This window comes from Sapajus apella, unplaced genomic scaffold (genome assembly GCF_009761245.1).
Source record: "Sapajus apella isolate SASKATOON/1434 unplaced genomic scaffold, GSC_monkey_1.0 scaffold4, whole genome shotgun sequence".
NCBI classification, from domain to species: Eukaryota; Metazoa; Chordata; class Mammalia; order Primates; family Cebidae; genus Sapajus; species Sapajus apella.
In genome coordinates, this window is record NW_022436944.1 from 32,700,119 (window position 1) to 32,714,117 (window position 13,999).

Here is a 13,999-nt window from a genome sequence, read left to right on the forward strand (position 1 = left end):
CGTGGCTAATTTTGTATTTTTAGTAGAGACGGAGTTTCACCATGTTGATCAGGCTGGTCTTGAACTCCTGACCTCAGGTGATCTGCCTGCCTTGGCCTCCCAAAGTTCTAGGATTACAGGTGTGAGCCACTGTGCCTGGCCTGAAACTAGATTTTTATGGAATTAGTGTGATACAGCCCTATTCCATTGAAGGCAGGTGAATGGAAATTCACCTGCCTTCAATGGAAATTTTAAATCTGGTCTTTGGTTCAGTTCTTTTGAGTGATTTTCAAAAAGTGTTCTTATACATACAATATATTTTAACATATTCATATAGTTTTAAAGATACTAAAAGACATATGAAGAGTTTCTTCCACCATTGTTCCCAGTCCCCCAATATGATTAGTTTCTTATGTATCCTTCTAGAGCTGTTTCGTGCATATACAGCCATAAATTTTTTTTTCTTCCATTTAAAAAAAAAACATAAATGGTGTACTACTATACATGCTGTTTCAAACACTGATCTTTTTGTTACCTTGGGGAGGGTTTTATGTCAATGGATAACTAGGACCATCTTTAGTCTTTTTTCTTTTCTTTTTTCTTTCCCTCCCTTTCCTTCCTTTCTTCCTTTTCCACATTTTCTCTTCCTATCCCTTTCTTCCTTTCTTTTCTTTCTTTTTGGGCAACTATATTGTATTTATGATGAATGGCTCCACTTTGTTTAGGCATCCATTCTTAATAGGCATTTAGGTTATTTCTACTTCCTTGCTCCTTATATATGGATGTCTTTTTAACAGATTATCATGTTCTATTTTCCTTACTTATCCTAACCTACTAAAGCTTTCCCTATGACTTACGTATTTGGTTAGTCTCACTCTGTTCATTCCAAAAGTATTTAATACCTACTCCAGAGTTTAGGCGTTAAAGAAACTGAAGGTAAATCCAGTTGTCTTGTCCCATGGTTATCCCTGGGGTATTGGTTCCAAGGACTTACCTCGGGTACCAGAATCCACAGATGCTTAAGTCTCTTATGTATAAAATGCATAGGATTTGAATTTAACCAATGCACATCCTCCTGTATATTTTAAATCATCTCTAGATTACTTATAATACCTAATATACTGTAAATGTTTTATAAATAGTTGTTTTATTTTTTTACAGGTACTTTTTTGTGGTATTGTTATTTTTCATTTTTATGTTTTTAAAATATTTCTGATCCATACTTGGTTGAATCCATGCATGCAGAACCAGTGGATGTGGAGGGCTGGCTGTATGTTGTGGTCTGTGTTTTCAAGACCTGTTAGGGAGTCTGGGCATGATGGGCCACACTATAATCCCAGAGTTTTGGGAGGCCAAGGCAAGAGGATCACTTGATGCTAGGAGTTCCAGACCAGCCTGGGCAATATAAGTGAGACCTCGTCTCTACAAAAAAATTAAGTTAGCCAGGCATAGTGGTGTGGACCTTAGTGCCAGCACTCAGGAGGCTGAGGTTGGAGGATCAACCTCATTTGAGCCCAGGTGGTTATAATGAGCTGTGATCATACCACTGCAGTCCAGCCTGGGCCACAGAGCAAGACCCTGTCTCTAAAAAATAAAAAGAATCTTTGGGAAAAATCAGTCACCTACACCAATGACTGTAGTGCATCTCAGAGTACAGTACATACCGTGAGAGTCAGAAGCAGGCAGGGAGCTTTACAGAAGAGTAAACACTACAGGTCTTGATGAAATGTCTTTGAAGGGGGCTGGGCATGGTGGCTCATACCTGTAATCCTACCACTGTGATCCAGGTGGGCAGATCACCTGAGGTCAGGAGTTCAAGACCAGGCTGGCCAACAGGGCGAAACGCCATCTCTACTACAAAATGCAAACATTAGCTGGGCATGTTGGCAGGCACCTGTGATCCCAGCTACTTGAGAGGCCGAGGCAGGGAGAATTGCTTGAACTCAGGAGGCGGAGTTTGCAATGAGCTGATATCTTTGTAAAAAAGTCTTTGAAGGGCTTCCTAGTTATTACATGTACAGTGCTTGTGGTAAGGGATGCTTTTTATGTTCTACAGTATTCATAGTCTTAGTACATAACTGTGGTCTGTAGTTAGTATTCAGTAAATGTCAAGTCAATAAGTTTGTGTTCAACCAAGTCTAAACAAAATAGTTAATGTAAGATGTGGTTTGAAAAAGCGAGAGAGAAACTTACCTTGAATGGTGTATTTGTGTTTGTTTCAAGTTCTGACACAGACCTTAGAGATGAGAGAGAACTTTCAGAAGCAGTTACAGGAGATAATGTCTGCAACATCCATAGTGAAACACCAAGGGCAGAGGACTTCTCTTTCAAGAAGTGGCTGTAACAGTGCATCTTCAACCCCTGACAGCACTCGCTCTGCTCGCAGTGGACGAAGTAGAGTCCTAGAGGCACTGAGGTGTGTACCTGTCATTGATGGCAGAAAGACTAGATGACTTGAGAGAAAGGTAGTCCCTTATTAGGTACCTGCTGCTGACTCAGTTCCATGAGTTTGGCCTAATTTAGCTTTTTTCCCCCCCAATATGCAGTAAAAGAAATATAAAATATCAAGACTAGTGAAGGGGTTATACACCTAGGCCTTATTTAGCCCAAACGATAAATGTTATATTCTAGTATTATCTATTGCCTTTGGCTCTCTGCTGACTATATTTTCCTTTCTAGCTTGTCCTTCTGCTCCTTGCTCCCAGCAGTTCTAGACTTCTTACTCGAAGGTGGCAGCAGACATGGAGGTTTGTCTTATAGCAGCACCTGCTTCACAGTGAGGCATGATTGGTACTTTTTATTACCTCCATTGAGAAAGAAATTATTTTAAGGTCTAATTGGCCTCATTTGAAATGGATTCAGTGGGCAGCTCTCTCTGCTCTTTAGTATTAGTATTTGATAGTATTTGTATTAAACAGCAAGTACACATATATATATTTCTTTCAGACTGTTTTTCCAATGCAGTATATAAAATTTTAAAGTTATTTTTTATTGGAATTTTGCGTGTGTTTTGTATTCTCCTTGTAAAATTTATCTTCTAGGAAAGGCGATTACAGTTTTTAGTGTGATGTGACTTACAGTGAGTTGCGTTACTTCATCTTTTTCCTGATAGAAGAAAAAGCTCTGTAATTGTGTGATAAGTATTATGGGACTTGTACTTTCAATAGACTAATTGAACCTTGCATTTATCTTATGCTAACTGTATTACATGAGGCAGTTCTTTATCTCAGTACTGAGTAAAGTAGCTTTTTGTTTAATATGCTTCAGATCATGTTTTATCATTATAGAGAACCTACATCCTGTACCAAGTCAGAGTAAATAAATATACTCTGAACATAAAAAGCTATCTTATTTATTTTTGAGGCAAAGTAACTCTTTGAGGATACCATCAGCTTTGGTAAATTATTTTGTGGGTTTTTGTTTTTTTTTTTTTCCTTCTCCACAGTGTAAGTTTTATTTATGGTAAATTATTTTTACCAAGAATGAATGCGTGAAAATAAAGAAAATCATAGGACTTCTGTTTACTGTCAAGTGGAATCATTACGATTGCACCATAAAATGCACTTCCCTGTAATTCAGTATATGGCTGTTCTGTCATAGACTCTGGAAAGTGGTTACCAATGGCCACAAGGCCCTTCTGAGAAGGCAGCCTTTACAGTAAGCCTCCCACATAATCATAGTGCTTATAATTTCAAGTAATTAAAAAATACAACTACTGTTAAGTAAAGTAACCATAGTGTTGGAAACATTACCCTGTTTCCCTAACCTGTATAATTAAAGAAAATCCCATTTTAAAATGTAGCAATTATTTTAGGGGTTTTTTTTTTTTCCTTTTTTTGAGACAGAGAGTTTCTCTCTTTTTGCTCAGGCTGGAGTGCAATGGCATGATCTCGGTTCACTGCAACCTCCGCCTCCCAGGTTGAAGTGATTCTCCTGCCCCAGCCTCTTGAGTAGCTGATATTACAGGCATGCACCACCATGCCCAGACATTTTTTTTTTTTTTTTTTTTGTATTTTTAGTAGAGACTGGGTTTCTCCATGTTGGTGAGGCTTGTCTCGAACTCCCAACCTCAGGTGATCCACCCGCCTCAGCCTTCCAAAGTGCTGGAAGTACAGGTGTGAGCCGCCAAGCCCAGCTTATTTTAGTATTTTTAAAGAATTTCTTAACAGTGTTGAATTTATCCTTTGAAGTTTTAATTCTATAGACATTTAGTTAAAATATGTGTTTCTAGCTAAAACAGATTAACTTTCTGGAAGAAACCTTAATTAAACCTTTTTTTTTTTTTTTAAATGTCCCTAGGTTCATTTATTTAATATTTTTAATGCTTGCTTTATACTAGATGATGGGCATATAAAGGTGAACCACAACTTTTATGGTCTAACTTATGGATTTAATGAGTTTGGATTTGTTATTGCTGTTTATTTAAAACTGTCACTTTTATTCCTCAGGCAGTCTCGTCAAACAATACCTGATGTCAACACGGAACCCTCCCAAAATGAACAGATCATTTGGGATGACCCTACAGCAAGGGAGGAGAGAGCAAGGCTTGCCAGCAATTTGCAGTGGCCTAGTTGTCCCACACAATACTCTGAGCTTCAGGTTGACATTCAAAACTTGGAGGATCCTCCTTTTCAAAAGCCTTTACCTGATTCAGAAATTGCTAAACAAGGTAACAAGAAAGAAATCTTTGTATTTATATTAAGTACATGTTGACCTCTTAAAAACAAACAGATGAGCATGTTGTAGTTCTCTGAACTGAATATGCAAACAAAAAACTTAGTAAATATTTCTGGTTTTGGTTTAAACTTGAGTCAGAAAAATAACTTGTAAATTGAGGTACTTCATCAGTAAATTGAAAAACATTTTCGGCCGAGTGCGGTGGCTTATGCCTGTAATCCCAGCACTTTGGGAAGCTGAAGCTGGCAGATCATGAGGTCAGGAGTTGGAGACCATCCTGGCCAACACGGTGAAACCCCATCTCTCCTAAAAATACAAAAATTAGCTGGGTGTGGTGGTGCAGGCCTGTAATCCCAGCTACTCTGAAGGCTGAGGCAGGAGAATTCCTTGAACCAGGGAGTAGGGGGTTGCAGTGAGCCAAGATCGCACCACTGCACGATAACCTGGTGACAGAGCAAGACTCCGTCTCAAAAGAAAAAAAAAAAAATTCATTCTTAAATTTGGAAATTTAGAATTGGGCATTTTTTTCTAGACATGATGTTTACCATTGTTCTTCTAGGCCTTTTTGTATTTGTGGAATGGATGCTTGGTTTTCCTGCCTATCTTGTTTTCATTTAAGTCTTCTGAATTCTGCCTAGCGTATACCTATATTTGTTCTTTGGATTGTATGAGTTTCTTTCTGAATTCTGCTATTTTTTTTTCTTCCTTGAGCTTTACCTTGAAAACAAAATGTTTCCTGTCTCTCATCTTTTTTCTTCCTTTTCACATCGCATGAATACCTTCCTACATTAGATATATAGATTTATCTCTGCTTCTGCTTTTCTGCAAGTGTAGAATTGTGCTCATTTTACAAATTTGAGTTACACTTAATGAAAACTTGCTAATTAAGGAAAGTGTTGGGAGAAGCCCACAGATAACACATTTGCTCCCTTCAATGTTTAATTGCATTATTTTTTTCCTTACTATTGTATTGCCACAGGCAGATGGGATGCATTTATTTATAAGTTCTGGAGATAGGATACTTTTTTCCACATACTGTTTACATTCCAGAGTTTGTGCTTAATTTCATCTTGGCTAAGACAGATGAGAATATTTCCTAGAATTTGTTTTTAGTCATATTTGGATACTGTCACACTGCAGCATTTTATTGTCCTCAGCCGTCTGTGATCCTGGAAACATACGTGTGACGGAAGCCCCGAAACACCTGATCACTGAAGAACTGGAAACTCCCATAAAAGACAGCCACCTGATCCCTACACCTCAAGCCCCCAGTATTGCCTTTCCGCTCGCCAACCCCCCTGTGGCTCCACACCCTAGAGAAAAGGTTTGTTGATCCTTGATGGTGATACAGCTTTTGGATAATGCTCTTATGCTGTATTAGAAATTTATTGATATCAATATCAAGGCTTCATCAAATGTTGAAAAGTATATTTTTTGCATTGTATTATTATTTGTATATTTGATAACTTAGAAGACTGAGTAAAATGCCACTATAAAAGAACTGTGTATCTGATGGCTTTTAATGTTGATTTTTTCTAAAATAAAACTTTCATTCCAGATTATAACAATAGAGGATACTCATGAAGAATTGAAAAAACAGTACATATTCCAGTTATCGTCTCTGAATCCTCAAGAACGTATTGACTATTGTCATCTGATTGAAAAACTAGGTAACAGTATTTTACTTACATCAAAAATGTCCCATATAATAACCATATTTGGAAGTCAAATGTTGTCAATATTATTTGTAAAGTCTAGAAGTAAAGGAAAAGACCATGGGTAACTTGTCTAAGGCTGTACATTGAGCCAGCATTGGAACTTTGATTTTAAAAAGCTCTAAAGTCAATAGGTCATGGGATTTAAAATTTAAATGGAATCTAACAGTTGAGGTTTAAGCATCTTCTGTGCTGTTTGACTATTCGTTCACTAATGAAGCTGTGAAAACTTACTATATAAATAAAACCACATTTTAATGAACTGGAAAGGTTAATAGTATCTAGAGAGGAGCTTTTTCTTTTTTTGTTGTTGTTGTTTTGTTGTTGTTTTGTTGTTATTGTTGTTTTCCAGTTAGAAATTCAGTGTGGAGGCCAGGCATGGTGGTTCACGCCTGTAATCTCAGCACTTTGGGAGGCCAAGGCTGGCAGGATCACTTGAGGTCAGGAGTTCGAGACTAGGCTGGCCAACATAGTAAAACCCATCTCTACTAAAAATACAAAAAATTACACACCTGTAATCCCAGCTACTTGGGAGGCTGAGGCTGGAGAATCACTTGAACCTGGGAGGCAGAGGTTGCAGTGAGCCAAGATTGTGCCACTGCACTCCAGCCTGGGCAACAGAGCAAGACTCCATCTCAAAAAAAAAGAAAAGAAAGAAATTCAATGAAAAAGAGCTCCTTCTTGTGTAACATTATTCTTTATTTTTAATTTTTTTTTCTTATTTTTATTTATTCTTTTTCCACTGGTTGTCAGGCTTTCCACCTGACATCATTCTAGAAGCAGCATAGTAAAAGAGCAGTCTGGTATGCTATAGCAGCATCGTCCAATAGAAATAGAATGTGAGCCACATATGTCATTTTAAATTTTCTAGTAGCTGCATTTTAAAAACTAAAAAGAGGCTGGGTGCAGTGACTCTTGCCTGTAATCCCAGACTCTGGGAGGCTGAGGTAGGAGGGGTCGCTTGAACCAGGAGTTCAAGACAAGCGTAGGCAACATAGTGAGGCCCCATCTCAAAAATAAAAAGTAAAAAGTAACAAGTGAAGTGAACTTTCACTTATCGTGTCTTCACTTATCAGGCCCGCCTCAGTCTCCCAAAATGCTGGGATTACAGGTATAAGCCACCACACCTGGCCAAAATAATGGTTTTTAATAGTGGCCCTGAATCATTAGGAAAAGATTAAATGTTATTTAGTGCTATCTTTTTAAGAATGTGGAGAACTATGATATGCATTTTTTAAAAAAAGAAAAAATATATGTCAAATACAGTTGTATACTTGGAAAAACTCTTTCTTCTTAGAAACTTTGTACTCATATAAAACACATTGTTTCCCAGTTGCCTGATAACTTAGATGAGGTTATAAGTCAGAATTGCTAAGTTTTACCCAGAACTCATGAAAATGAAAGGCTTCAAGTGTCTGTCTCCTATAGATTTTTCCATCTCTGCAAACTTTGGGCAAGAGTGATAGCAGTTAGCAGAGAACTGATCTAGAAGAGGGCAGGGAGCAGAGGCGGATGAGTACAGATTATTCTGGAATTGGGAGTTTGCAACTCTAGAGGTTTTCTAATATTAGAATGCAAAGAGACATTACAATAGATATCATGCCCAGCCCCTCATTTTATAAATGAAGCAACTGTAGCCAGTTGATAAATCAGTCTATTATGTTATCTGGGTCACAGAATAAGTTTGTTATATAGAATTGGAAGATATTTATTATATTAATAAGGAATTTTACCTTCTTGTTCTTCTGTCACTATGTGATCCTGAGTAAGTTACTGGTTTTCATGGCATAAATGCAAATAATGGTAACCTTCCTTCATATGGTTGTGAGAATTAATCGAGTTGTAATCTAGAGCACTTTTAATAGTTTCTGGTTTACAGTAAATGTTCAAAAAGTGTTGCTGCTATTCTTATTAGAGGCATCTTAAATTATGAGTTTGAATGTTTCGTTAAAATCTTAGAAAGTCCTTGATATAACTAATTCTGCCGAACCAGTAGTCAAGTTAACCTCTAAAATGTAACAGCCATGCTTTACATAAGCTTATATTTACTTAAGCCTTTTTGCCTCAAAGTCAGGCTTCATACATTTACATCCGAGAAGAGGTTCAGTTACTGCTTTTTCCTACCTGCTGCTTCATCTCTTATTTATCTGTGTGTGTGTTCTTCCCAAGCCTCTGTGTTGGTCTGCTGACCTCGTTTCCACTCACAAAAAATTTCCTCCTGTTTTAAAGTCTACAAATGCCCCTATTTTACTTCCATCTCCCTGGTTACCCATATTCAGTGCTTGAAAACTGCTTTGGTAGTTGAGACATAAGAAACATAACTAACTACAGTGTGCGACTCATATTTATATTGTTTCTTTTTGTATCCTAATTATAACAATCCAAGTGCAGACAAACAGGAAAAATTGAACAAAGATTTAGTATTGAGACAGCAAAGAATCCTTGTTAATTATATTAGATCTGATCATGGCATTATGGTTTAAGAAAATTTCCATATATTTTAGAGATATATACTGAAATATTTAGGGGCTAGTAACGTGTATCTAGAATTTGCTTTAAAATAGTTAAGCAGGGCCGGGCATGGTGGCTCATACCTGTAATCCCAGCACTTTGGGAGGCCAGGGCAAGTGGATCATTTGAGGTCAGGAGTTCAAGACCACCCTGGCCAACATGGTGAAACCCCATCTCTACTAAAAATAGAAAAATTAGCCGGCTGGTATGTGCCTTTAATCCCAGCTATTCAGGAGGCTGAGGCAGGAGAATCACTTGAGCCAGAGGTGGTGGTAAGCCAGGATTGTGCCAGTGTACTTCAGTTTGAGACCCTGTCTCAAAAAAATAAAAACAGAATACAGTAGTAAAGCAAAAAAAAGGGTTGCAAAATTTTGATAATTTTAGAATATAGTTAGCCAGTGTTTGTGTAGGGGTTCATTTTACTGTTTTATTTACTTTTGTATTTAAAATGTTTATAATAAACATTAATACTTATGTATATAAAGTAAAATTCTAAGTCAAGGTTTTTTGGTTTATATGGTTTGGGACATTTTATGTATAGACAATTTCTATGCATAGCTGAGATTACATTTTTCATAGAAAGAAGTTGAGAATCAATAAAGTACAACCAGTTTTTCCTCTATTTAAGGTGGATTGGTGATAGAAAAGCAGTGCTTTGATCCCAGCTGTACACACATTGTTGTGGGACATCCACTTCGAAATGAGAAGTATTTGGGCTCTGTGGCAGCTGGGAAGTGGGTGCTTCATCGCTCCTACCTTGAAGCATGCAGGACTGCGGGACACTTTGTGCAGGTGTGTATTCAGATTTGCGGAAGTTTATTTTTCTTTAAGAGTAAGTGTCTGCTGGGCATGATGGCCAACACCTGTAATCTTAGCACTTTGGGAGGCCAAGGTGGGTGAATCACCTGAGGTCAGAAATTTGAGACCTGCCTGGCCAACATGGTGAAACCCCGTCTCTACTAAAAATACCAAAAGTTAGCCAGGGGTGGTGGTGAGCACCTGTAATCTCAGCTACTCGGGAGGATGAGGCAGGAGAATCACCTGAACCTGGGAGGCAGAGGCTGCAGTGAGCCGAGATCACACCATTGCACTCCAGCCTGGGCGATATAATGAGACCCCATTTCTACAGAAAATAAAAGTAATTAGCTGGGCATGGTGGTTCCCACCTGTAGTTCCAGCTACCTAGGAGGCTGAAGTGGGAGGATTGCTTGAGCCCAGGAGGTCAAATCAAGATCCAGTCTCTAAATAAATAAACAAACAAATTTATTTACTTTAAAAAGTAAATCTCAGATTCCATCACATATGCTGACTGCTCATGTAATTGAAATAACCAAATATGGCCAGTTGGAATATACCAACTTTTTAATAACAAAGCCAAACAACAACAAAACTAGAGATCACAGAGCCAGATTCATTTTTAATCACTTTTTAAATCATTTAATTTGAATGTCAGTGTTGTTTTTAATTGAAATAATTTTCTTACTGAGAAAGTTTCAAAATTATCTCATTGTAAGCTTTGATCTTTACTACTAGCCTATTAAACTAATTACTTGAAGTATTTTGGTTTCTAACTTGTCATCACAGTAATATCCCACTATGTAGTTTTTGAAGCTTCCTGTCAGGATCCCTTAGGGATCTCTTCTATAGACCAATAATCAAGTTGTCAGTACTTACCTCCTCTGAGACTCTGTCCTTCTATGAAGTTAGTCTTACAGCAGGTGAAATTTGTTCATCTGAATATTACCAGTTGCCAAGATATAGCTATCGTTTTGTTTCTTAAAAATGTATGTGATGTTTTTCTGATTTCTAATTAAAAGCCAAATATACCTGACTCTTACTTGAAACTAAATTAATCTACATTTCTTCCATGCTCACAAAACAGTATTTACTTAGTTTTCTCTGTATTTACAACAATTAAATGTAGAGCTTTAGCCGTTATTAGACTTTGAGCTCCTTGAGGAGCCCTGTATGTTGCACTGTGGCTCCCCAAACTGTAGCAACTCAAGTTTGTTGGACAAATTCTCTAGGAAGAAGACTATGAATGGGGAAGTAGTTCCATACTTGATGTTTTGACTGGAATCAATGTACAGCAACGAAGACTAGCACTTGCAGCAATGAGATGGAGAAAAAAAATCCAGCAAAGACAAGAATCTGGCATTGTTGAGGTATTAACATATATAATTATATAGGTAATAAAAATAGCAAGAGAATGTGCTTGAGGAAATAATGATTCTACTTGTCTTTTATCCTTTGATATGCTTAGTTTGGGCATTCTGAATTGAGCTTACTTTCAGTTCCTGGTTCTTTTAATTGTGTTTGACTTTAAGATACATATATATATATATGTATAATTTTGATGTCTTTTAAAAAAATAATGTATTTACGTAAAATGTGGCCCATATTGCATTTCTTTCAAAGAATCTTTTCAGCATCTAATGCCAGGTGTTCTTGACCTGAATTCACAGACTCTCAAAGGAATTTGTAGATCAGCCCTAGGAAGGCCATGTACACATGGGGAGAAAAATACCTTCTTATTTTTACTAACCTCTAATTGAAAATTAGCACTTCCCAAGTTGGGCGCGGTGGGTCATGCCTGTAATCCCAGCACTTTGAGAGGCCAAGGCAGGTGGATCACCTGAGTTCTAGAGGCCAAGACCAGCCTGGTCTACATGGTGAAACGCCCATCTCTACTAAAAATACAAAATTAGCCTGGTATGGTGGCGCACATACTTGTAATCCCAGCTACACAGGAGGCTGAGGCAAGAGAATCACTTGAACCGGGGAGGCGGAGGTTGCGGTGAGCTAAGATTGTGCCATTGCACTCCAGCCCGGGCAACAAGAGCGAAACTCCATCTCAAATAAAAAAAAAAAAACAAAAAATGTAAATGTTATTAAAATTATGTGCTTCCCCATACCTTTATTTTTTTTTTAATTTTAATCAGCCTACATCATGCTTTGAGTAAACTAGCACTTCCTTTAATTAAAGTTCTAAGCAACAAATCACAACACTATCAACTATACTGGTAACTGCACTAACAGAAATCAGATGTTTTTGTTTTGCATTATAATTGTAAGCATCTTGAAATACTGTTTGTGTTCATCAGAACTTTAATTATTTATATTATTTGTTAACTGTTTATTTATCAAGAGAAACTGTTACTTAGGCCACATGTTCATGTTTTATAGTTCAGGAACACAAGTCAATTGCAAACTTCTATGTATTAATTCAGTCCAAGCCAGGCACCGTGGCTCACGCCTGTAATCCCAGCACTTTGGGAGGCCGAGGTGGACAGATTACAAGGTCAAGAGATTGAGACCATCCTGGCCAACATCGTGAAACCTCTCTCTACTAAAAATACAAAAATTAGCCGGATGTGGTGGCGTGTGCCTGTAGTCCCAGCTACTCGGGAGGTTGAGGCAGGAGAATTGCTTAAACTCGGGAGTCAGAGGTTGCAGTGAGCCTAGATTATGCCACTGTACTCCAACCTGGTGACAGAGCAAGAGTCCGTCTCAAAAAAGAAAAATAATAATTCAGTCCAAAGAAATTATTTATATTCCAAAATCACTTTGTACTCTGAAACATAATAGCACTCTTCATCTCAGAATCTTTTGTGGAATCATAACTTTGTAGAAATCTGCATATCCTTTCTGTTTTGGTTCAACCACAGCAAACAGAGCTGCAATCCCAAGGATACAGTGAATCCTCCCACAATATGAAACCATAGACAGTAGGCCAGAAGGCCGTATGTCTGAGGTTTCATCAAAGCACTGGAAGCCATATTAGTTATTGTCTGCTACTTTGAAACGACAGTAGTTATTAGATCCACCACTAGGTCATATGATTTAATGTACTAATGTAAAGCATATCTATAATTACATTACAAATTTGTTTTTAATATTTTGATAACTTTCAATAAAATGGCTTCCTTTTGTAATCCTTTATTTTTGACATTTTTCTCAAAATCACCCATATGGTTTGGGAATTATGTCTCTGTACAGCTATTACCGAGAGGAGTCTAATGACCAGACTGCCAAACAGATCCATGGTTAATTGTCTTAGTTCATTCTCATGCCGCTATAAAGAAACACCAGAGACTGGGCAGTTTATAAAGAAAAGAGGTTTAATTGACTCACAGTTCAACGTGACTAGGGAGGCCTCAGGAAACTTAAAAGTCATGGTGGAACGGGAAGCACAAACACGTCCTTCACATGGTGGCAGGAGAGAGAAGTGCAGAGCAAAGTGGGGAAAAACTCCTTATAAAACCATCAGATCTCATGAGAACAGCATGGGGGGATCGCCCCAACAATCTGAACACCTACGAGGTCCCTCTCCCAACACATGGTGATTATAATTCTGATTACAATTCAAGGTGAGATTTTGAGTGGGGACACAGCCAAACCATTATCAGAACCCCTGAGATAAATAATCTTTCATGTTGTATTCCAAGTCTCTGATTCAATCTCCAAATCCTTATTAGCCATGAGTACCTCCCTTTTAGATTAATTCCACTGGCTTTTGTTGTTATTCCCTACCTAAATATTTTGCTTTCAATTTGCAAACATTTTTAAGAGAAGTGAAATGCAGGCTTCATCTAACCTAAAAAGCTATGCTTTAAGGTCTTCCCTTGATTAATCATAAGACAAAAAAATACCAGTCAAGATTAAACATAAATCATGCTGCTTTGTTTTAATATTACCTAATCATTAAATGGTTTTTCATTCCTCAGGTATTTCATGGCCCACTATGTGTCAGATACCATGGATTCACATTTCAGTGTTCTGACCAGAGATAATTATACTGTGGCAAAAGTAAAGTTTATAAGATTTATTGACATAAAACTAAATCTACAGATAAAATTGTGCATTATCAGTATTATTTTGTTAGTTATTTTCCAAATGATTTCACCACAGATTATTTTTTAATTCTAGGGAGCATTTAGTGGGTGGAAGGTTATTTTACATGTGGATCAGTCACGAGAAGCAGGCTTCAAACGCCTTCTTCAGTCAGGAGGAGCAAAGGTTTGTATTGAATTAATTTACTGACCTTTTTACATAAATAATTAACCAAGATTGCTATGAACACTTCTTCATTTTCTCTACTTTTTGAAATAATCCTT

The 13,999-nt window shown here is 37.5% G+C and overlaps 1 protein-coding gene across 8 annotated transcripts in view; it reads left to right on the forward strand.

Annotated features, from left to right (window-relative positions):
- TOPBP1 (DNA topoisomerase II binding protein 1) overlaps window positions 1-13,999 on the forward strand; it is a 153,593-nt gene that overhangs the window by 131,776 nt on the left and 7,818 nt on the right. For all 8 annotated transcript variants that reach the window (XM_032266254.1, XM_032266190.1, XM_032266200.1 and 5 more), the window contains 7 exons: window positions 2,203-2,395; window positions 4,428-4,648; window positions 5,814-5,980; window positions 6,215-6,326; window positions 9,511-9,674; window positions 10,910-11,047; window positions 13,812-13,901. In XM_032266254.1, the coding sequence (XP_032122145.1) occupies window positions 2,203-2,395; window positions 4,428-4,648; window positions 5,814-5,980; window positions 6,215-6,326; window positions 9,511-9,674; window positions 10,910-11,047; window positions 13,812-13,901 (1,085 nt within the window). The remainder of the gene's footprint in view (window positions 1-2,202; window positions 2,396-4,427; window positions 4,649-5,813; window positions 5,981-6,214; window positions 6,327-9,510; window positions 9,675-10,909; window positions 11,048-13,811; window positions 13,902-13,999) is intronic.